At 42.5% G+C, this 25,554-nt stretch overlaps 1 protein-coding gene across 13 annotated transcripts in view; it reads right to left on the bottom strand.

The window, feature by feature from the left end:
• The window catches only part of MCTP1 (multiple C2 and transmembrane domain containing 1), a 444,146-nt gene extending 425,268 nt beyond the window's left edge, over nt 1-18,878 (bottom strand). For 10 of the 13 annotated variants that reach the window (XM_039545040.1, XM_039545035.1, XM_039545036.1 and 7 more), the window contains exon 1: nt 17,732-18,505. In XM_039545040.1, the coding sequence (XP_039400974.1) occupies nt 17,732-18,352 (621 nt within the window). In that variant the 5' untranslated portion in view covers nt 18,353-18,505. Of the gene's footprint in view, nt 1-17,731; nt 18,506-18,631 lie in introns of those variants that run through there. The other 3 variants (XM_039545048.1, XM_039545043.1, XM_039545047.1) reach the window with 3 other exon arrangements.
• Nucleotides 18,879-25,554: the final 6,676 nt, after the last annotated feature.

Consider the following 25,554-nt stretch of genomic DNA (forward strand, 5'->3'; position numbering starts at 1 on the left):
AAATAAAAGCAAAGTTTTTTTTATATAGGTCTTTTATCCAAAGTGCTTTACAATAGTTGCAAATGGTACAAACAACATTTGGAAAGATCATTAAGTGGTCCGCTGAGACCCGCAGCAAGTTTCAAGTGGTCTGCAGAAAAAAAAAAGTTTTAGAACCACTGCCCTACAACAACCCATTTCCTGTTTCTCTGCCCCCTCCCCTCCAGAGCCCAACTGGAGAGGGGTCAGACACTCACACCCTCCTCCACCCCCAGAGCCCAGCCGTGGGTCTCCAAGCCCAGCGCCCGGGTGCTTATGTGAACACGACCAATCCATACTAGAATCACGATTCAAGCAGTTTGATTTATGAAACAGCTGGTGATTCAGACATGCTCACAGAAGCTGGAGATAGCCAGAAAACTAGTGCTTTATGGCAGCGGTTCTCAAACTCCATTGCACCGTAACCCCCTTCTGACAAACATTACTACACAACCCCAGGAAGGGGGACCAAAGCCTGAGCCCTCCTGAGCCTTGCTGCCCCAGGCAGGGGGGAGCAAAGCCAGAGCCTCACCACCCCAGGGAGAGGGGGCAAAGCCAAAACCCAAGGGCTTCAGTCCCAGGTGGGGGGGGCCTATAACCTGAGCCCCAGTGCCTGGGGCTTTGGCCCCAGGCGGTGGGGCTCAGGCTTCAGCAAGTCTAATTCCAGCCCCAGTGATCCTATTAAAACACAGTCATGACCCAGTTTGGGGTTCTGACCCACAGTTTGAGAACTGTGGCCTTAGGATAATACTTTTATAGAAAAACATAAGGAAGACTAATTTAGTTTTGTGCTGAATGTCTTAATTGGATACAGTGTTGTAGCCATGTTGGTACAAGGATATTAAAGACACAAGCTGGGTGACCTAAAGAAAAGCTCTTTGGAACTTGAAAGCTTGTCCCTCTCACCACCACACATTGGTCCAATAAAAGATATTAACTCACCCACTTTGTCCCTGTAGTTGGATATACTGTACTATGAGTTTAAGCAAGTATTTTTGTGTAGTTTAAGGTTCCAAAACACTTAATCTTTTTCTGAATCAAAAAAAATCAAACTGGTGGGGAAAAAAATCTAACAGAATCTCTGATGGAGTTATAGGTTGGTAAAATAACAAATTGATTATACTGATTATGGAGCAGGAGTTCCCTGTCCTGCTCTATAGTTAAGGCTGAAGCCATCTTTGCATTATATGCCAAATGTTCAACCCTCCTTTGAATTTCTCCAATCAACCAACCAATCCCCCAGAAATTGTACATGTCACATCTCATGTCTCATCCCAGGATACCACTATTTTTTTTCTTTTTCTTTTCTTTTCTTTTTTTTTTTGGGGGGGGGGGGGGGGGGAGAAAAGACATCAAAAAGATTTTTCAAGTTCCAGTGTATCAAAAGCATCCCTGCTGTATAAAAATATCCTAATCATACATAGCTCATTAAACCAAACTCCAAATTCATTTTGTGGGCCTTGCTCAGGAAAATTTAGTCTTGTTTTCTTTAACAGGGAGAAGATGTTAATGGGAAAGTTACAAAGACATGAAGATTTGGTTTTACATGTACCTGAAGCAAAGTTTAGAACATTAACAATATAAGTTCTCATAAATAAGGACCTACTGCTTCTGCTGCCTCCAGGCTTTGTTATAGCAGCAGCTAGTCTGAGCCCTAGGTAGGTGATGTAAGAAATGGGGAAGTATGGAGGGCCTGAATTCTAAAAAAAAAAAAAAAAAAAAAGGGAGGGGTAGGGCATATAATGAGGAGGGCAGAGGACCAGGAAGAACATTTACTAAAGGGAAGGAAGGAGGTGAACATAAAGTTGTATTCTCTGATCTTAGAATGGGAGGAATGGTCAGGGAGAGGATGCATGGAAGGGATGGTCACCTGACACGGCATGAAGCTGGTGTGGATGTTTGATGAGCCCAAAAGAAGGAGCTCAAGAGGCTCCAAGCAGTTTCAGGGAAATGTGATCGGAATGGCAGGGATGCAGGGGACCAGAGGGGCATGATGAACAAGAGTGTTCAGGGTACTAAGTTGGTCACAAAGTTGGGAGGAAGGGCATAGAAGGCATGGAAATAGGTCGCAAAGGACCAGGTAGATACAGAGCAGGACAGGGAAAGTCACTCTTTCTGAGCTAGCATTTTGTTTGTGAATCCAAACACATTATTTTCTCTGACATAGGATTGAGATAGTATTTTTACATTTAATACTGCTTCCAAGAATATTTAGATTCAACAGAATATTAAAAGCATGCATTTTATTAGAAGAGTATTAGCATACCAAGTGCAGAGTGGGGGGGGTATTTATTTTTTAATATTAACTTTTATACCTCATCTGATTGCATATCAGATCAATTCAATGGTGAAATGTCATCTATAATAATGGGCAGTACTGGTCAACGCACAAATGATACTGCACAACTAGAGGAGGTTCAGAGAAAGAAATTAATAAAAAAGGTGACATGATAAAAGTACCGGTATATAAAATAATTAATGGTATAGAACAGGCAGACTGGGAATTTCTGTTCTCATTCTCATCAACACGAAAACAAGGGGACAGTCAAATTTTAAAAGGTAGCAAGTTCAAAATTGATAAGGGTAACACACAACAAGTAGTTAGACTCATAGCTTCAACAACTGTCTGTGGCAAAGTAAAATCAATAACTTTTGGATGCCCTATCCAATAGATTTCAAATTTTCAGGGAATATGGTAGGCATCAGTGAGAAGAACCCAACTGGTTTTGGTGAAAATTGGAAAACCAGAAAAGGAAAACGGGGGACATGTGCAGCCTCTGGCTTTTAGTTAGCAGTCCCAGCAGCTTCAACTGCATCTATAAAAGGTGTGTCTACACGGCAGTTGGAAATGTGACTGAGCACCAGTAGACAGACTTGCACTGGTTCCACTTGAGCAAGCATGCTAAAAAAATAGCAGTGTGGATGTTGCAGCCTGGGGGCAGCAGCTCAGGCTAGCCACCAGAGTCCAAACTTATCTAACCACTTGGATCTGAGCTGTAGGGGCTATCCCAAGCCACAGTCCATACCTTAACATCCGTGGTGCTGTTTTTAGTGTTCTATCTTAAGTCTGGGCTGGGAAGCACACTCCAAGCTGCTGTGTAGACATACTCAAATTGTCTATAGACAAAATAACCTGTTTGTGTAGCCATTAACACCTTCCAACACATTATCCCCCATGTCATCTCAGTTTAACACACTGAATTCCTTATCTCCTAGACAAAAAATAATGGAGGGAAAGGGGGATAATGGGGCAATAGGAGAGCATCCAGAGTGCCTGAAACAGAGGGAAGGTGGTGCACAGGGAGTTTGAGAGAGGAGAATGGAAGGGTTCAAGGAGCCCCTGGTGCAAGCAATGAGTTCAGCCTACAGAAGCAACAGAGCATGCAACCCCCTAGTCATAATTAATTATAAAAAATTTGGAAGGGATGGTAAACATTGCTTAACTATCATCAATAAGGATGATACCTATTGGAGGGGTGGGGGTAGATTATCCAATATCTGCTTACTGTAGAGTTCTTACACCTTCCTCTGAAGCATCTGGTACTGGCCACTGTTAAACAGAATACTGGACATTGGGTTTGATCCACTTTAGCAATTCCTACATTCCTTTGTTGATGGCAGCTTTGGGGGAGCTCTATTTCTTAAACATGCAATTCTAATAGTTATAATGCAAAAGAGTAGCTTAGAGCTACATCTAACTGGCTGGTATAAGGGACAGCTCATTGCTATGCTAAACATTCAGCAGTCACCACCACTAGACACCCAGCTATTATACATTGTAATCAATTTAGCAGATAAAGGCTTCCACTTATGAGAAAGCCAGGAACAGTGTGAAAAAACAAGACATCATGGAATGCCCAGCAGCTATCAAATGAGAATACCATTTCAAGTATAAATCATGCTAATCTTAAAGACATCAGAGCAAGAATTCAATTACAAGTTCAAAACAGTGGTTCTAAACAATCTAAGTATAAAGCACCAAATGATTGCCAGCCAGCCAGACGGACAAGGTGGGTGGTGTAATATCTTATTGGAACAACTTCTATTGGTGAAAGTGACAAGCTTTCAAGCTACACAGAGCTCTTCTTCAGATCCAATCATCATTTCAACTGACTGGAAGATTCAGGACAATTTCTCCTCCTTTACTGCAGCTGTTAATTTTCCCAGGAAGAGTGATGAATGAATGGTGCATTAATTTTAAAAAGCACAGTGTGGATTTAGTACCACTGTAAAAAATAACACTGAAAATCATATTATAATGGATATTCCGAGTGCTCCCAAATCCAATTTTGTATTACAAAATTCTATAGGATAGCATTAGTGTGGGTGAAGGAACCATCTTTGAACAAATCAAAGGCTTCTGATACAAACTGTTTTAACGACACATGTCAAGAACAAATATTGGAGCACAATGAAATGAACAAAAGTCTGTATGTATTTTAAATTTAACAAACAAAATATCTGCAAAGCTAATTTAAAAGAATCAAATCTGTTGGATGGGATGCAATATTATCAACCCCAAAAGTTTAAAAATCATAAATTGGACTCCAAAAAGATTATGATATTGGCCCAAAAGTCCTCAGATTTTAACAGACAGGTTATATTGTGTTATTTTGGTTTGTCCTTTGGTTTTTGAATCCCTTTTGTGACCATGCGTGTGCATGCATGGGGGAGGGCAGGGCAGGCATCTGGGGCACTTTTGGCCAGTCACAGGCATGCTCACTGATTCCCTTAAGGTGTGGAGCCTCCAGCTTCTCCCCAAACCCAAAACTTCTAATTAATTCTGGCCCCAGCCCCAGATCTACCTATTTCCTAGCCCATCACTTAATTATGCATTTCATTGAGCCCTCCACTCCCCCCCCACCCCCCCCATCAACTTTGCCTCCTTCCATCCCACATCTGTCCTTGCTCCTACGAGGATTCTTTGCTCCTTCTCCCAGGCTCACGGGGCAGTTGCAGCAGCATCCCTTCTCAGGTTTGGAGGGGGACAGTTACAGGGGCTCCACACCCTCTCCCTTCTCTGTCCCTGAAACACCAGGCCTGGGAAAGAAGGAAAGAACAGACTAGCCCATTATGCACAGGAGGGGTGTGGGTAAGGAGGGAGCAGAGCTGCTGGGCTTTCCTGCTCTCTCCTCATGTCAGAATGGTACAAGCTGCTCTCTACCCTCTGGCCCCTACCCAAAAACTCCTGCCAACTCCCAAGAGAGAAAATTGTGTGTCCTCTGCAGCAGATGGCTGCTCTTCCCAGGAGCTGTGGAAGTGGAGAAGGCATCGAATCACAAGGGGCTTTCCCCTGTGATGGGCTGGAAACTGGGGGAGGTGAGAAAGCGGGAGGAGTTGGCTGGAGCTGCTCACCTGACCGGGAGACTGGCCCAAGCAGGGGACAAAGTCACATTGATGGGGATGAAGTCATGAGAGCTGGTAACATTATGAATGGGTTAAAGGATTGGACTGGACCAGAGAGCCTTTCACTTTTTTAACAGATTTGCTAAACTGGCCCAGCTAAGTAGTAACCAAAACTAAGTGGGGCAAGGAGATTGTTCCTTAGCTTATGCTGAAGGCACATTGGTGAGGTAGTGTTGGAAAGTTTGCACTGCTATTCTATCACGCTGTGGATCAACAGGACACTTAATTCTCAGGTGCTGTTAAGTTTTAGGATTAGTCATTCCTAATGGGAGCCTTACATGAAAGCTAAATATTCATTATGTTGTTTTAGAAGAATCACATAACCAATGCTTCTCCAGAAAATTTCAAAATATTAGGAGGCAACTAATAATGAATTCTTGTTTTAAGGCACACACACAGACGATGTTTGAGCAGTGAAAGCCTGTAAGATAATGAGCAAAAAACCCTTCAGACTTTGTTGTGTACTCCTTTGAGCCAAGCATTTTTACTATTGTGATGAAAAGTAGCTAAAAAGTGTAGTATCATGGATGTGTATAAATGCATTGAAAATGCTTGTAAATAGTTTTTTAAAAAAACAAGCCTTACTATATTTTGCATGAAGATATGTCTTTTTGTTAACTGCAGTATTTCCTGTCATAGCAAAGCAAAAAGTTGTTTTTAAACAAAGGATCGAAAAGGACACAATCACTGTCAGCAGACCTAAGTTACATCCTAACATGGTACTCAGCTAGTCTTAAGGGTGGACTCTACAAAGAAGTTAGGAACCTAAATTGCTCTATGGATTCTACCCTTAGTTCTTACCTAAAGGAATCTACAAAATTGGGTTTTTGAAGAATCACTCAAAGTCTGAATAAACAAACAGCGTGTGCATACTCAGTAACATACGGTATATAATCTAGATAAAGAAATCTGCACCCATACCACTTTGTGTTATTAGTTTGAGCGATCTGATGGGCTATGAGAAGCATGCATCCGACGAAGTGGGTATTCACCCACGAAAGCTTATGCTCCAAAAGTCTGTTAGTCTATAAGGTGCCACAAGACTCTTTGCTGCTTTTACATAATGGTTAGGGTACTTGGATGGTATTGGGAAACTGCTAATAAATACCTACTTGCTGCAGGAAGTGATGTGATTTAGTAGGTGACACTCTTCCCCTTGACTTTCCATACTGAAGTGGTTTTGTACTATTACAAGGTACTGTGCAGCTGGCAGTGCCATTTTCTGGCTAAAATGTAAACAAACCAGACCATTTGTAATCTTACTTGTTTAAAGATCCTTCTGACTTCATAAGAGATAGGGTGTTACCCCTGTCCTGACTAAATGCCAAATCAAGTAATTGCATTTGGCCTGTCTAGAATTCACCCTACATTTTAATTTGGATATTGTATGCTTCTAAACTATTTGAGACTGATTCTTCTCTCCCAGCTATGTGAAATTAGTGCAACTCCAACTCCTGTTTTACATTGATATGAGAGAGAGAGGAGAATCAGACCCCTGGCTGTGTTCCAACTCATAGCAGAATGCATTTCTGTGGCAGGTGAAGTGATCCTTTTATGTATTTCCCAAGGCGATGAGACTATCGATTAACATTTGTAAAGTACTATAAGATCCCTGGATGAAAAGTACAAGTGGAATACAAATTAGACTATTACCCTTTCAGTATATTTTGCTATTTAACTTGCAGTCTGAGGTTAAAAACAGTACTCCAAAAAAAGTTTTTGTAATACATTTTTCTAGCAGCACTGTTACTGAATTTACACCACGATGCATAGTAAAGTATTTGCAAAGAGTTATGCAAGTCCCTGCCAGGCATCATTAGCTGTTATAAGGCCAGTTCAAAGGTTTTGTTTAAAATAAAGTGACTGGCTCAAGCCACCTCCTAAAAATCTTATCCTATCACCCCAGCCCAGGTTTTAAGAATTTAAAGTTTTCACTGGTTTAATTTGGGCTCCCAAACCAAACATATTCCACCAAGATGATTCTATCCACAGACTATATCTTTCACAATTTCTATCCATTTCATAAATACATGATGCATGTAAATGTAACACCCTTTTCTAAAAGAACTCCAACACAAAACACTATGCAGAAGTGAATTGGGGAATAATTATAATTTGTGTAGTCATAAGTCTGTCACAGCTATAAGTACTGGAACTATGGGTGCTGTCACACCCCCTGGCTTGAAGTGGTTTCCATTATATAAAGGGTTTACAGTTTGATTCAATAGCTCTCAGCACACACAACCCACTATAAAAATTGTTCTAGCATCCCTAGTCACAGCTAGATTTCCTTCTCTCTTTATAGAGAATGCAAATAACTACTTTTATTTTTAAAGCTTATAACATTGGGGACTTACTATTATTTAATTAAAATAGCCTAATTCATAACATTATATAATCACTGAGGTCTGAAATCAGTAACAAAATTAGAGACTGAAAGACAAATTCTGTCCTCAGATGTGCAGATAGAGGCAGGGCCAGCTCCAGCTTTTTTGCCACCCCAAGCGATGAAGAGAAAAAAAAAAAGCCACAATCAGCGGCACTTTGGCAATTTGGGACTGAGGGAACTGCCGTCGAAGACCTGGCCGTGATGCCCCCTTCCATGGGCTGCCCCAAGCACCAGCTTGCTGCGCTGGTGCCTGGAGCCGGCCCTGCATAGATATCTCACTGAAGCCTTGTGGAGCTCCACAGAAATGCATCCCAGGGCAAAATCTAGCATTTGTTAGTATACTGTGCCATACCACAAAACAAAATAGTTAATTTAGGAGTACTTAATGAAGCTGTATGATTCATAGATTCCATGGATAGAAGGGACCATTGTGATCAATAGTCTGACTCCTGTACATAACACAGGCCACAGAATTTCCCCAAAATAATTCCTAGATAAGATCTTTTAGAAAAGCCTCCAGTCTTGACTTAATTGTCAGTGAAGCAGAATCCACCAGGACCCTTGGTAATTTGTTCTAATGGTCGATTACTCAGTTAAATATTTACACTTTATTTTCAGCCCAAATTTGTCTAGTTTCAGCTTCCAGCCAGTGGGCACTGTCGCACCTCTCTCTGATAGACTGAAGACCCCATAATTAAATATTTGTTCCCCATGTAGGTACTTATAGACTAATCAACTCTCCCCTTAACCCTCTCTTTGTTAAACTAAATAGATTGAGCTCTTTGAATCTATCTTTTAATCATTTTCATGGCTCTTTTCCAAACTCTCTCCAATTTATCAACATCCTTCTTCAATTGTGAGCACCAGAACTGGACACAATATTCCAGCAGCACATTGGAGTGTGCCAAATAGAGAGGTAAAAACTTCTCTACTCCTACTCAAGAATCCCTTGTTTATGCATCCAAAGAGTATATTGAATCTTTTGGCCAGCATCACACAGAGCTCATATTCAGCTAATATATACTTTTATCCCTAAATCTTTTTCAGAGTCACAAGATGGGAGAGTCTATCCTGTGAAAGAGTAAGTATGGCCTACATTCTTTGTTCCCAGATGTATTAAAAATACACAGTTTGCTTCCGCCCCACTTTCAGGTGATCCAGATCACTATCAGTTGACTTTTCTTCCTGATTTACCATTCCAATCATTGTGTCATCTGCAAACTTTATCAGTGATAATTTTATGTTTTCTTACAGGTCATTGATAAAGTGTTTGAGAGTAGAGCCAAGAACCAATCACTGCAGGACGCCACTAGAGACACAGTCAGTTTTAAAAACTGAGTGTGCTGATATTTTTAAGTGCTAAAAAGCACTTTTCTTTGCAATGAAATGATAGCCAGAGACGATTCCTACTTAGAGTTCTAACAACTTTTCTATATGCACTTCAACGAAATGGCAGTGTAGGCTGCTGCCTTGTCTCTCCCAGCCCAGGAAGGACTGGCACCACAACCTGAGTCTGGATGAGGCCCTTTTCCTCAGGGCTTCATTTATGGGTGCCATTAACAGTCTTCAGCAAAAAACAAACAAACAAAAAAAACCCACAACAAAAAACAGTTCAATAGCTAAACCATTTCACTGGCACACATCTTCCTTGTTGGACCCTCTCTACTCCTGGCAGGTTTCCCCAGTTCTCCCACAGGCAACATACTGGGACACCTGCTATTTAAGGACTTATACATTCCAGGACTTATCCCAAAAGCCAGCATGCTTCCTGTATCTCTTTTCTTTTTTCAGCCTTTATAGTAATCACCTAGACCCTTCCCAGTTGGGACTGATAATGCCCTCTACCAAGGCCAAACAGCTGTCCTTATACAGCTGACTGGCCACTGACCCTTAAAGAGGCAGATGACTCCATCATAGGCAAGATGAAGCTCAGAGAAAAAAAATCCTAAAATTCTACCATAGTAGCATATTGCTTTAGACCTTTCACTTTAAATTGTAGATCAAGCATGAATTTAAAAAAAAAAAACTCAGTACCTACAGAGCACACATGGAACAGTTCTACAGTAACAAACCTTATTCTTTTCCATGCCTTGCTGGCCAAAGGAGTTAATCCCCTTGTTAAAAAATGTTTCCTTATAGATGCTACTACTATAGAAAATAAGAGATTCAGCAATGATCACTGAAGAACTTGGTTGTTAACTACCATGATGTAACAATTGCGGTAAAACACTGCATAAGGCTTTTTTGTAAATACAATTGTATTCAATTCATCTTTCACAAGTACTACTGTAATTTTGCCAAAAACAGGAAAAGTAAAAGATATAGGATTGCAATATCTAAAGATAGAAGTAACCTGTTTACCCCACACTGTGTTCCAATCCTGACTTTCTAATGAGCCATTCATTCCCCCAAATGCATTGGGGGGGGCAGGTAAATTACAACCCCATAACTACAAAGATTTCAAGGGTGGGGGAGAAATGAAAGTTCCAAATAAATGAGGTTATGGAGGACAAGAAGAGTTGCTAGCTGGCTTTGAAATATCTCTGCTCTGGTTACCCCACCCCAGAGGATGGGGAAGAAATTTAAATGCTAGCCAGCCAATTTTGCAAGTGATCCGCTTTGAAAACTCCAGGAACCAGCTTTAGTTAATTATAAGCACAAGTGAACTTGTACTTGATTAAATACGGTTGTGCTGTACTGTCTTTTGATTTTAAGATAAATTATAAGTGCATACAGTTAAAGTATTGTGAAGACAGACACAGATCAAAGACAGCCTAAAAGATGAGAAACAGACAAATACAGCTCACGCTGCTAAAGGGAACATCTTCTGTCAGAACTGCATAACTGGAGGAGATTCCAGAATCTAGACTCATCCACTGGTAACATTAAAGTCCTAGGGAAAGAGAGAGCCTTCAGAAATTGCAACCGCTTTCTGAAGAGAGGAATTCCCCACTCCTTTATCTTACACTTGTCTGTTAACTGATAGGAGGTTCTGTTGGCACAAACTCATGCCCTCTGGTTTTTCTCTGGTATCCCAAAAAGTAAATTGTTGCCTGTTGCCATGCCTGGCTGGGGAGCCACAGGGAGGACAGTATAGGAACTCAGTTGGGTCCACCTGAACTTAGAACACTACTGTAAAAATTGGCTCCTCTTCCTCTAACAGCCATCCACCACAGCCCAGAAGATGGAAGGAAAAAAAAAAAGGAAGCTGAGAACAAATGACCAGTTACAGCTCCCCGGTCGTTAAACAGGATTGAAACAGGAGGGGGCTGATTACTACACTAGACAAGAGAGCACTGGATAGAGAGCGCTAATTACCCAAGCCAGGGCAAGGAGGGAACCCTCCCTCCGCTTTTAGCAGCGAAGAAGTAGTTGTGCTCCCTTTACTTACTTTAACCTCCGCAGCTCACGATCTTACACCAGCTAGCTAAAATTGCTGGAACTTAGGTCAAGCAGAGGAAGTGGAACAGGGCAAAGAATAGGCATGAAGTATTGACTGTGGCCTCTTGACCTTGTGAAATAATATCACATTCATTCCTTATGCTGAAAAGATATGACACCACTTACCTAAGCCACGATCCTGCAAAGAGAGCCCACCAGGTACACCCCCCTACACCAATGCAGCTCTTTGTGCAGGTTCAGGGCATTAGATTTTAACTCCTCAGGTCATGGACTGCATCTTTATTCTCCTGGTGAGGTGTCATGCACACTGATAGTATAGACAGAGTAAATAATTAATAATAGATTGTCTAAAAGATAAAAAACAAACTGTTTTTGCTAATTAAAGATGAAACGTGCCCAAGACCATGTCCTCTAATTATAAAGATGCAATACTTGTACTTTTTTTTTTTTGAGGAGTCATATTTCTATATTCCTGGTTTTTACTGTAGAACTATGACAACTTCTACAAGTAAAGGGCCCAGTGATACAAGGTACTGAACAAAATTTGTCCTTAAAACAGTATTAAAAAAAGAAAAAGTACTTTTGTTTTTTCTCCCTAAATTATACATGGTTATATTAATTAATACTTTAAAGGCAGGGGGTGGAGGGGTGGGAAATCAATCCTGAAGTTATTCCACACACAGAACTCTGATCAACTTTGATGGGACTCATATGCTCTGTATCAGACCCATTAATCAGAGACCATCTGATATAAATGGGCATTCTTTCATTGACCGAGTTTATGGCTTGATTCTGTTTTATAGGTTGACTCTGTTATTACTCTCTGTTGTATAACTCCACTGAAGCCAGTAAAATTAAATTGGTGTATGTGACAGTAGGATTATGCCCTTAAGGTTTGCTTTTTTGGCTTTGCTATTTTAGAAATGTGAGAAATCTGCTATTTGAAATTCAGCTTCCATTTCTTTGAAAGGTTATCGTCTTGACTGAATGTCCTACAAAGTACCCAAACACAGTGTTTTAGGGAGTTTTTATTTATTCAGTATTTATTCAGCTATCTAACTAAAAAATTATGAGCAGTGCCACAACTACTGTATTGATTTTTATTGCCACAAACATTAGAACAAACAAGCAATAATAAATTATGTCCTTGCAGTGCAAGAACAGCCTGAGTGAATCCTAGAAGCTAGAGAATGCATCTAGACTTATTAAAAAACCCTATATTTCATTAATGAGGCCAAAGTTAGAAAGAAGCCACTAACTCAGTTGAGGGCACCAGCACAGCTTCATTTTCAGGTCCCCCCTTCGAGATCCAGCCAAGAAAAAGAACACTCTCTCTCTTATCTCCCCTTGTTTCTCATTCTTTTTTCCTTCATTCTCCTCCTATATTAAGTAATGGGAAGTTAATGAAAATAAAGTGAGGTACCATGATTGGGGCAGGGGGTTGGGGTACTGGAGGGGGACAGTGCTTACCTCAGGCAGCTCCCAAAGCGACCGGCACATATCTCTCTCTGGCAGCGGCTTCCAGGTGTGTTGGGGGGAGACGGGGTGCAGAGGCTCTCCACACGCCACTGCCCGTAGTCAGGGCCGGTGCAACCATTTAGGCAACCTAGGCGGTTGCCTAGGGCACTAGGATTTGGGGGGCACCATTTTCTTTGGCAGCAACCACGGCAGCCGGATCTTCGGCCACCCTGGTCACCGCCTGCATTTAGGCAGAGGGAGCTGGGGCAGGGGAGCACAGGGAGGGCCGCCTGCAGCAAGTAAGAGGGGGGCGGTATGCAGGGGAACTCCCCGCCTCAGCTCACCCCTGCCCCGCCTCCTCCCCAAGCATGCCATGGCTGCTTCACTTCTCCCACCGCCCAGGCTTGCAGCACCTAAGCTGATTGGCGCTGCAAGCCTGGGAGGCGGGAGAAGTGAAGCAGCCACGGCGTGCTCAGGGAGGAGGCGGGGCAGGGGTGAGCTGCTTCACTTCTCCTGCCTCCCAGGCTTGCGGCGCCAATCAACTTAGGCACCGCAAGCCTGGGAGGCGGGAGAAGTGAAGCAGAGACAGGGTGCTCGTGCTTGGAGCAGGGGTGAGCTGGGGCGGGGGGGGGCGCCTCAGGGCGGAGGGAGGGAGCTGCCGTGGGGGGGGCGGCAGCAAGGCGCCTCAGGGCTGGGGCACGGGCGCAAGGTGGAAGTTTCGCCTAGGGCGTGAAACATCCTTGCACCGGCCCTGCCCATAGGCACCGCCCCTGCAGCTCCTATTGTCTGCAGTTCCCGGCCAATGGGAGCTGCGGTGTCAGCGCTCAGGGCGGGGGCAGCATGCGGGGAGACACACACACACACACACACAGGGGGCCATCTTAACCCTGCTGCTGGCTTGTCTCTGCACTCCCCTTGAAGGGAGGAGGCAAGCAGGTCTGGGTAGCACATGGACCCGCCTCCTCTCCCCACTAGGGGCACGCAGACACGTGCCAGCAGCTGGCTACTTCCGGGAGCAGCGTGGGGCCACTGGCCACAGCATGCAGGCAGCCTGCCTGAGCCCTGCTGCGTTGCCGGCCGTGACTCAGGGACAGGTTGTCAGACATTTGTCCTGCATTTTGGAGGCCCCTCTGTTGTTGGGGGCCCCATGTCACCACATGGTTTGTTTCATAGTGAATCCACTCCTGGGCACCAGTCTACTTTGCTTACATGGCACTGTTTTACAAATGTTATGACCCAGCCTCTTAAAGTGAGGCTCTCCCTCTTGAGCAGACTTAATATTGCAAAACATATGAAAGATGTATATAGTTCCCTTGCCAAAACATCAAATTAAGCAGAACTATGTTGAGAAATATTTTCATGCTTATCATGAGAATGTTTTTAAATTGCCAAATACAGTAGACTGTAAAAGGGTAAAATATACTCCAGCTGTTGTAATTATACAACTCATGTAATCCAGAGCAGTGGAGGGACACCTATAGTTGTATTTAAAATTAAATAAATTGTATTGCATTTTATAGAACTTCCTCATGAAATTCAGCTTTTTACGCAATAACCACTCATTCATTATCTGCAATTTTGTCCTGTTTTGACAAGTCTAGGTATGATACCTATGTCTTCCTCCCTAAATTTTCCCAATCACACTAAAATTATCACCCAATTCAAGAAAATTTCCACTCATTCCAAAGAGTTAACTTTTTTAAAAGTTAGTCCTTGTAATGATCTTCAATGATGAAAGTCACTAAAGAGAAATATCCATTTTATAAACTCTTGCTTAGAAGTGATTTTGATTCTGATAGCAAGAAGCCAAAGTAACTTAAGTTTCCTGATCTCTCTCAAACACTGGGAAGCTATATAAAGGCCTTGATTCAGCAGAGCACTTACAACTCAATGAAGTCAATGGGACTGAGACATATGGTTAAAGTTAAGCTTAGGCTTTGATTCTGCACAGATTTTTGCAAATAATGAACTTTTACACATAAGGAGTCCCATTGACTTCAATGGCATAAAGTTCAGAACACACAAGTCTTTGCAGAATCAGGGCCAGAATTTGTTCAGTGCTGACTAAAACAAATATATTTTACACACACACACACACACACACACACACACACTAGATTCTTCCTGACACTCAAAAATTAAAGTGCACCTTTTAATTCAGTTACTCATTTCTTCCATAGCTAAAGATCAAAGAAGAATTATATATTCTTGTACCATATTGTCACATAATTATTTCTGCAAAAGTATTTGATTGCTTAGACATATACTAACTCCAGATTGACTCACATATCCTGAACTTTTGTACTAGAGAATCCATTGTAGGAGTTGACAGACCTATCAACAAGCATCATCACTTAACTTCAAAGCAATCACTCTTATGGCTGTCAGTTTGAACAACACCTTCTCCAATCATGAGAAAAATGACTATTTCAGCCTGAAATTACTGCAGTATGCGTGAAATATTTGCTAGTAGTGTCTGACAAATATTCTGCAAGTTCATATATATATTTAGAAATAACTTGTATCACAGATGCTATTTGTGCTGCTGGTATTTGTACATATGCACAAAACAGGTTCACTTTTCTATATTATGCGAGAAAAGAAGTTACCCAACAAAAGCAATGCCAATAAATTAAAGTAAATGGGGCACATCAGGCTGGAACAGACACAGGGCTTTCCTACATGGGAAAATTACACAAGTATAAGATAGGGTGTGAATTTAAACCACTTGAATTATACTGGTATAACTCCCTGTGAATGCTCTTATGAGGGTATGAGAATGCTTTTCTGATTTAGCTTATGTCACTGCCTTTTTGTGGTGTAGTTTAAACCAATTCCATTCTTATTCCAGAACAAGAGCATCAACATGGTGGAGTTACACCAGTATGATTATAGCAATTTAACTATACTGGTATAGTTATATCAGTGCAACTGGAAAAGTTTCCTGTGTAGACAAGCCCATAGTAAGGCATACAGAATTATTTTAGCAGAGTTACTGTCATGACATGGCCTGATATCACCAGTATGTTTGATTAACAGATTACTCCTGAAAAGGCCCAGATCCTACAACCACTTACAGGTGTTTAACTTTGAATTAAAAGTTTTTTATGAACCTATGTAATTAAATAGGACTACTTACATGCATGAAATTACACACAATGCAGTCAACCTGTGGAACTCTTTGTCAAAGGATGTTGTGAAGGCCAAGACCATAACAGGGCTCAAAAAAAGAACTAGAAATGTTCATAAAGGATAAATCCATCAATGGCTATTAGCCAGGATGGGCAGGGATGGAAAACCATGCTCTATTTGCCAGAACCTCAGAACAGGTGACATGAGATGGATCACTTGATGACTACCTGTTCTATTCATTCCCTCTGAAGCACCTGGCATTGGCTGCTGTGGGAAGACAGCATACTAGGCTAAATGGACCATTAGTCTGATCCAATATGGCCATTTTTATGTTCTTATTAAGTGGTTGTAGGATCAGAGCCAGAGTTTGTGTTCCCCAGTCACAACTTTTCTAAGACTCCAAAAGCTGCAAGCCAACCTATGAACATGGAACCCTATGCCTACACATTTCATGTGACAGGATCGAAGCCTAGAAGATGTACAGTTAGCATTATACAAGGCACAATCCCCAAATACACACACAAAACTTCAATTTTTGTTAATGGTAATTTGGCCTGAATAAAGGACTTCAGATTTACACAGAGCAGAAGGTGGCCCACAGTATGGGGGGGGCGCATTTTGCTTTTAATTATTTCCTTATAATGTCACACCCCAATGGCCCCCTCCTTCCGGGGGTCCCCATGGGAGGCAGATCAGCAATGTATGTCGCTAATGCTGTTGCAGCCAAGAAACATGCAGCCACATCTACATCTTACCCAACCAACTGTAGGAAAAGGGGTGGGGAGGAGGGGAGGTCAGCTGGGCAGGGGATTGCAAAACTGGTGAGACAGTGAAGGCCAGAGAGGAGGAAAACAGAGTCTTGCATCCCTGAAGCTGGTGTGTTTTGGGAAAGCTGAGGACACCGCAAAAAGCCAGTCTGGACTGGTACAAAGAGCACAAGGAACAGAGGTCCCTGAATGAAATGCCAAAAGAACCCAGGACTTAAAAACACTGCTGAGAGCGAAAGCAAGTCCGAGATCAACAGTGGACCCTGGATGACCCATGCATGGGATAAGAACTCCCGTCCACCCTTCCCCCGCCCTTCCTACATTACACCCAGGCTTGGCCAGCCTCAGGTAGTGCAGGTGTAAGTATGAAAGTGGGTTAGGGCTTGGGGCACTAATGCTTTCTTCCTTCCTCTGAGTGACATGGGGAACCCCCAGCACTCTCTGCTGTTATTTTATTAATAAAACTTTAAAACTTAGACACTTGGTGTCCTCCCTCATCTCTTCCCCTAACAATCCTGTGGCCTCAGCCTGATCACCTGACATCTCAGGCAGATTGGTAACAAATCTGTCACAACACAAGCCAGGAAATCACAATGATATTCAAATCATTTGTACTGTGAAGAGAGAAGACCATTCAGTGCACCAGATGATGGTGCTGATTACTTTGCCCCCACCTGATATCTTTGACAATCACCTCTACACTCACTTTTCCTCTTAAATACACAGTGCCCACTATACATTCAATTTAAACAGTGGTGCAAACACACACTCCTCCCACAGCCTGAGGCTCTCCCTCGTGTGTGCAGGTGCAAGACACACAGCTGACAAGAGTGAAGCTTGCACCTCTTCTCTCTCAAGCAAGTTTGCCTCTCTTTCTAGGGCGTTTTAAGTGAGCTGGGTTTTCCTACACCTCCCGTGGAGCGAGGGGCCTGACTTTCCTCTGCCTTGCACCTGCTCTCCCATTAACACCTTTTCAGAGCGGGGGGAAGGGGAATGCTACCGACCCAAGAGGCGCCTGTTTCCCGCCCACACTTCGGCCAAGCTGCGGGGCAGTAGGGACTGAAGCCCTGAGCGTGGCCCCGGGCTGGAGACCACAGGACCCTCTCCCGCCCCCTCAGCCGGAGCTGTCAGTGGTACCGTGGTGCGGGGAGGAACTCACCGCGCTACCCTCGGCTCCCTCGTCCTCGCTCCGCTCGGCGCTGGGCTCGTCCTGCAGTAACTGCTCCAGGCAGGTGGTGCCGGGCAGAGAGGAGCTCTTCTGGTGGGACAGGTGTGCCGCGGGCCGGCGTCCCTCCTCCCCGCCTGCCTTGTCCGCGCGGGCGGGGGCAGCGGCGGGCAGCGGCGAGGAGCAGAGCGAGGAGGCGGCGGAGGAGGAGGCGGCGGGAGAGCCGTCAGGGCGGCCGGGCGGCTGTTGCCCCTTGCCCTGGTGGAGCAGGTGCTCGCGGAGGCGGCGCAGGGTGGAGGCGGACTCGCCGCCCGGCTCCAGCGGCTCGGCCGAGGAGCAGCACAGGTTGGGCTGGGAGGAGGAGAAGACGCGGTCCAGCACCTGCTTCCGCCTCTTGAAGCCGCTCCACCTGGCGCCGGGCAGCGGGTCTCCCTTGCTGCCGCCCGGAGGAGGCGCGGCCGAGGGCTGGGGCTCTGCAGTGCGGCGCTCCGCGCCGGACCGGCCGCTCCTGGCTTTGCTGCCCAGCTGCAGGTTCTTCCAGAGCCGGGCCTGGAAGGAAGCCGCAGGCTCGGGCTCGCTGGGCTTGTCTCCAGCAGCAGCAGCCCGCGGCTCCATCCTCTTCCTCTCGCCTCCACTCCCCCGCGGGCCGCGACTCCTACTGCGGCGGAGGCTGCGGCAGCAACAGCAGCAGAGCCCGCTGGGGCCCGGCTGCTTCAGTCCAGCCCCGGCTGGCGACGAAGCTGCGCCCGCCGCCGCCGCTGCGGGATGCGCACGGGGGCTGCCGTCTCCTGGTGCTGCTGCAGCAGCCCCGGCTCTTTCCACCGGCTGGTTGCCAGCAAGCGAGCAGCTTGATCGGCCAAACGGGTAGCACCAAAGTTTACCTGCCTCCCTTACCCTAATTCCCTTCTTGTGGCTGTGGGCGGTTTTCACTGCCCGCGGGAGCTGGTTGGGGCGGGGGGTTAACAAACACGTGTGCGGTCATGGGGCAAACCCAAAACAGAAAAAAAAATCATCGCTTCAGATCAGGATGGAAAGTTTGTAACGACAAATCCGCAGATAGCAGCCCGTAACCGCCAGGGGACTATGAACTCAGACAGCCCTGCTGCAGCTGCGCGGATTGGGGATGAGCTCCCTCCCAGGTGATCCTGCAAACGCTTTTATCACGACGCCAACCGTGAAAGTTAAAAGTTTAGTGAGGGATGTTGATTAATTGGCTCACTGTAGTCAGTCACAGTCGCAGGGGATGATGCGTGAGTGGTTTGTCACCGTACGCATCCAAAGTTGTAATATAAGCGGGATCTCCCTGCCTCCTGCTGCCCTTTCCCCACCTGACTGTATTTGCATTTGTCACAAGTCTGTATGAGAGAGAGAGATTATAACAATTAGCAGATACTACCATTTAACCAGTAGGTATGGCAACTATAAAAATGACTGCAATCCTGTGATTCCTTGTAGGCTAGTTCCGGGAAGTGGGGGGAATTAAAGGTATAGCATCTATATGTAGACTAAAATAGCGTTTGGGGGTTAGGATTTCCATTTATAGCATGAATGTCTGCTACTTGCTCCCTATTTCCCACACACACCCACACCGCGATGTGCAGGTAGGACCGGGCTAGATCTGAGGTCTGGGACCTGTTCCGCACGATTAAACTTGAGCTGCTGCACTGCCAAAGGTTTTCCTTCCAGATCTCTCTGACTGTCCTGCATTGGCCTCACGCGTGCAAAGGTTAGTTTGCTCACGACGGGAACTGGGCTTTTGCATATGGGGACTCGGACGGAGGAAATTAATCTGAAATGATAGGCAAGCGATGTCTGGCAAATCTCATTTGATGGAAAGGATGAAACAGATTATTTTTGTGCCAGGCACACTTCCTTGGGGATGAGTCTTTAATTCTCTATGCCTTCGGCAATATTTTACCGTAACACTCTATTCCTAATAGAAATTGTGAGTTCCTGAAGGCAAATGTTAGTAATAAAATGAAAGAGGAATATTACAGCTGCCTCTACTCTCATGATCCCACGTGGTATCAAAGTAAATCACCAAACGGATCGCTTCAGGGAGGAAGAGAATAGAGACCGTAAATAGAGACAGACTTCACCTCGTTTGACCTGCTTCAGGTTCTGGACTTTTCAACATGGATCATTATGAATACCTGACCTATTCTCCCAATAGTATTTTCTCTAAATACATTCACAGAAATGTCACTGTTGAAAGTGACACTATGGAAGTGATGTTGGAGCAATAATTATTTAAAATGACTGATGCAGTAACAATCCCAGACATCACAGAAAACATTGACCTAAGTACACAATTTATCCAGGGATACATCTTCTGGTTTGTGGCTATCTCCATATCCAGTCTTACTGTTTTGAAGGTATAAGAAAAATCATCTAGTGGGCTCCATTTTCAGAAAAACAACCAGTAAAAAATGTCTTTACAACAAGAATAGAGCTGTAAAAACCACAAACAAATACATTACATTACACTTAATTAGGCAGTGTTTCTGAAGCCCCGTTGGTCCTAGGCTGTAAGAGAGACAAGGTGCTCTGAGAGCCCTGTGCAGCTAGAAAGCTTGTCTCTTTCAACAACAGAAGTTGGTCCTATAAAAGATATTACCTCTCCCATCTTGTCTCTTATTACATTGAATTGTCTGTTCCTATTGCAACAGAATAGGAATGTAGGTAAATAATAGAACAACAATCAGGGATTAGCTCTCAATACAATTTTGGATCTCTCTGAAGCTTTGTTGTTTGTTTATTTAAAAAGTTGAGAGAGTCAAATGGTGCATTTTAGAACTGCGTTCCACCATCACCAGCAAAGCTAAAGTAAGGAAGTACATAAAAGGCCAGATCCTCACCTCATGTGCCTCAGTGTAGCTTTATTGACATCACTAATGTACACTAGCTGAGAATCTGGCCCTGAGTATTAAGGACACTTGCTGAAATTCCTTCTACTTTTTACATTAAACAGTAAGTCTAATGAGTATGTTGCTAATGTAGTACATAAGAAAGTTTTGTTGATGTAAATCCAACACGTGGAAATGGTGGTTTATAGTACTCAGCAAAATGATAAGGCCAGAAACTCAACTTGTTGCATCCCAGAAAATGAGAAAGAGAAGATGTCCTGTCAGAATAAAAGAAAGCAATTATACACAAGGAAACGTCATATAGGACCAGGTTTTCAGTAATGTTTTGCCTACAGAATATACAGGTGCAAACAGCTGCACTTGCAAAATACATAATGACAAGGTGCAAAATTGCATATGCAAATACCTGTACATGTTTTGCAAATGTAGCTTCCAGTGTGCATATGAAAACATATTTTGCAAATTGTCTTCAGCACCTCTGAAAATCTGGCCACTAAAATCACTCTTGACACATGTCAAAATTCCCAAGAGAAGGAGAAAACAAAAAGACAGAGTTAATGCTAAAAACCTAGCAACCAAGACAAACTTAATTATTTAACCACAATAGCCAGAGTACAAAGCCAGGAATATTTAACATAAGGATTCAAACTAACATCCAAAAAGACAAATGGCAAGAAATAAATTTATTTTTGCCCTTACTTTTCACTGTCTGAACTCCTGGTTAGGTAACTGGCTACTGAACTGCTACAATTCCAGGCCAGCCCTAAATTACAAGTAGATCATTCATCTGCCTAGAATGAATTAAACGTGCTTTGCTGTCTTTCCAAAACCATATTTACAGAACAGGAGTTGACCAGTGACTAAACTGGACTGCTCCCTAGTAATCTTGCTTTCTTTGAAGCCATTGCCTAGATTCCCATTAAATTCAGTCAGAGCAGAGTTGATCACCACTTTGGAGTAATATAATCATGCAAACTCATGTGGTAGAAGAGTGGTAGCCATTTTAGTCTGTATCAGCAAAAACAACAAGGAGTCCTTGTGGCACTGTAGAGACTAAAAATGTATTCGGGCATAAGCTTGCATAGGCTAAAACTCATTTCATCAGATGCATGGAGTGAAAAATACAGTAAGCAGAATATATATTATAGCACATGAAAAGCAAGGACGTGCTGGCTGCCGCTTCCCACAGCTCCCATTGGCTGGGAACGGCGAACCACGGCCACTGGGAGTTGCAGGCAGCCCTGCAAATGTAAACAAACTGTCTGGTGGCCCGCCAGCGGATTACCCTGATGGGTCACGTGCAGCCCGCAGGCTGCCCACCACTGATCAAAAGGTTCCAACCCTGCTGATGAACCATGTAGGTGTGACTATGATGGATTCCACATGATGTAATTTTTGCTTTTTCAGTTTGCTTTTTTTAAAAACCTATGAAATTATACCTAAAAAATGTTAAAAGAACATTATTGCAGAGTCAAGCACTCAAAAGTTAGGAAATACTAGAACTAAGGTTGCCTGGGCATCATAAATTTGGCTGCCTATGCATTAACAGTTGTTAATTACATGATCACATATTACTTTTTTCTACAGGACCCCTGCCTCATTCAGTGTACAGGATGGACCTGCTATGGGGAGGAATCTGTGAAGGTTGTACAGTGAAGAAGACTCTTGTCTGAAGGGCCATGTCTCATTTTTTGCAGAAGTTGGAAGGTGTGTAGTGAAAGATCTTGTGAGTCAGGCTGTTTAATGACAGCAATTTACACCATCCTCGGAGTTAATCAGGTCCAAGACTGGAAGGCAGTCTAATGATCCATGGCAAAATTGCAAGAAGTCATGATGGCATAATCTGACATTAATCAGAAGCAACTCATCATAAACAGGTCCATAAGAAAGGTAGCTATTGTACATGTTGAATTTTCTGAGCTAAATTACCTTTTGAAACCTTATTCTAAATCTGGAAGAAGGATCATAGCAAGAAGGCTCATGCCATTGTAAAACCAGAAGTCACATTAATTTTAAAATTTCTAGTTTGAATGAGACAAGAGTGAGCATGCAATGGCATATGGGACTTCACACCAAAAATAAATAATATTTTCACAATGTGCAAATAAGGTTTTATACAATGCAAATATATAATTCATATTTGGAAAAAATATTTTTCCATGTTTTGTCATTAGTTGCTGTGCCTGCTCTATGTTTCTATAGATTAAAATTGAGACAAATACAGAGTGACTTGGTAATTCAAGCAAGAGGCAGAGAGAATACAGAGTAGATAACTACTTTTTTTGTTTTCACTGTTACTGTCAGAAAGGAAGAAAAATCTTGTGAGACAAAAGCAGTCTTTAGTACTCTTTGAGGTGTTTCCTAGTTCTTGCTGTAAGTCACACAAGGCTAACTCAAGCCTGTTTCAAGTTGAAAAATAAAAATGAAATTTTTATAGATTCATATATTCCAAGGCCACAAGGGACCATTGTTAACATCTAGTCTGACCTCCTGTACATAACGCAGACCACAGAACTTCCCCAAAATAGCTATTTAAAAAAAAAATCTAATCTTGATTTAAAAATTGTCAATGATGGAGAATCCACCACAACCCTTGGCAAATTGTTCTAATGGTTAATTACTTTCACTGTTAAAACTGTATGCCTTATTTTCAGTTTGAATTTGTCTAGCTTCAGCTTCCAGCCAGTGGATCCTATTATACCTTGCTCTGCAAAACTGAAAAGCCTGTTAAATATTTGTTCCCTATTTTAGATACTTAATGTCTGTTGTCAAGTCACCCCTTAACATTCTCTTTGTTAAGCTAAATGGATTGTGATCTATGAGTCTATCACTAAAAGGCATATTTTTTAATCCTTTAACATGTCTTGTGGCTCTTCTTTGAACTCTCTCCAGTTTATCAATCTCTTTCTTGAATTGTGGGCTCCAAAACTAGACACAATATTGCCACAGTGGTCACCCCAGTGCCAAATATAGAGGTAAAATAACCTCTCTACTCCTACTCAAAATTCCCCTTTTTATGCATCCCAGGATCACATTGGCTCTTTTGGCCACAGCATCACACTGGGAGCTCATGTTCAGCTGATATCCATCATAACCTCAAAATCTTTTTCCAAATCACTGCTCCCATCCTGTAAATATGGCCTACATCTTTTTTTTTCCTAGATGTATACATTTACATTTAGCCATATTAAAATGCATATTGTTTGCTTATGCCCAGCTTACCAAGTGATCCAGATCACTCTGTATCAGTTAATCTGTCCTCTTCCTTATATACCACTCCCCTAATTTTTGTGTCATCTGTACATTTTATCAATGATGACTTTATTTTTTTGTTCAAGTGATTGATAAAAATGTTAAATAATGTAGGGCCAAGAATCGATCCCTGTGGAACCACACTGGAAACACACCTGTTCGATGATGATTTCCCATTTACAGTTACATTTTGAGACCTATCATTTATCCATTTTAAATCAATTTAATGAGTTCCATGTTAGTTTTTATCATTCTAGTGTTTTAATCAAAATTTTGTGCAGTAACCTAGTCAAACATCTTACTATAGTCTCAGTATATTATGTCAACACTATTACTTTTATCCATCAAACTAGTAATCTCATCAAATATATTAATTTGACAGGATCTATTTTCCATAAAATGTTGATTTGCATTAATTACATTATCCTCTTTTAATTCTTTATTAATTGAATCCCATATCACATACTCCATTATCTTGCCCAGCATTGATGTCAGGCTGAAACGCCTATAATTATCGAGGTCATCCTGTTTACCCTTTTAATAAACTGGCATAAAATTAGCTTTCTTCCAGTCTTCTGGAACTTCCCCAGTGCTCCAGAAGTTGTTGAAAATCAACATTAGCAGTCCAATGAGCTTCTTAACCAGCTCTTTTAAAACTCTTGAATGCAAGTTATCTGGGCCCGGACCTGATTTAAAAATGTCTGACTTTAGTACCTTCTGTTTAACATCTTCCCGAGATACTAGTGGAATGGAAAGAGTGTTATCATCACCATATGATGAAACTATATCACGTTTTTCCCCCAAATACAGAACAGAAATATTTATTGAACACTTCTGTCTTTTCGGAATTATTATTAATAATTCTACCATTTCCATCTAGTAATGGACCAATACCATTGTCATGATTCTTTTTGTTCCTAATATATTTTTTAAAACCCTTCTTATTATCCTGCCAGCTATAGGTTTCTCCTTGTGTCCCTTTGCATCCCTTATCAATTTTCTACTATTTCTATATTCTGAATTATATTCATTACTATCAACTTTCCCTGTTTTCCATTTGTTATATATTATTTTTGTATTTTTATAGCTGCCTTCACTTTCCCTCTAAATAAGGTCAGTTTTTTAACTAGTACTTCATTTTTCCTTCATAGTGGCATTATGACTTTTTGGGCATCTAACAAGTGGTTGCCAATTATCAGTCACATTTTTTTGATTAAGTTCTTCCTCTCAGTTAATTTCGCTCATAATTGTTTTCAGCTTTGTGAAATTAGTTTTATTGAAGCACGAAGTACATATATTACTGGTCTGGGTTTTATTCTGTTTGGACATTTTAAATGTAATCCAGTCATGATCACGTGTACCTAAACTACCATTATTTTTTAGTTCTGAGATCAATTCTTCTTTCATTTAAGACAAGGTCCAAAAAAGAATTCCCCCATTTTGGGTGCAGTACTTTTGGAGTTAAGAAATTGTCATGTATAATGTTAGAAATTCCAAGAATGTTTAGTACTGGTAGCATGATATCTCCCGTATATGTCACATAAATTGAAATCCCTAATGATAACACAGCTTTTTTTCCCCTACACATTATAGATAGGTGCATAAGGAGGCAGTCATACTGTTCCTGGTGTGATTTGGTGATCTGTAGGAGTCACCAACTAGTATACCATCTTGTGCTTTACCTGTTAGGACACTGAT

The sequence above is a fragment of the Mauremys reevesii genome, linkage group 6 (genome assembly GCF_016161935.1).
Source record: "Mauremys reevesii isolate NIE-2019 linkage group 6, ASM1616193v1, whole genome shotgun sequence".
Lineage (NCBI taxonomy): Eukaryota > Metazoa > Chordata > Testudines > Geoemydidae > Mauremys > Mauremys reevesii.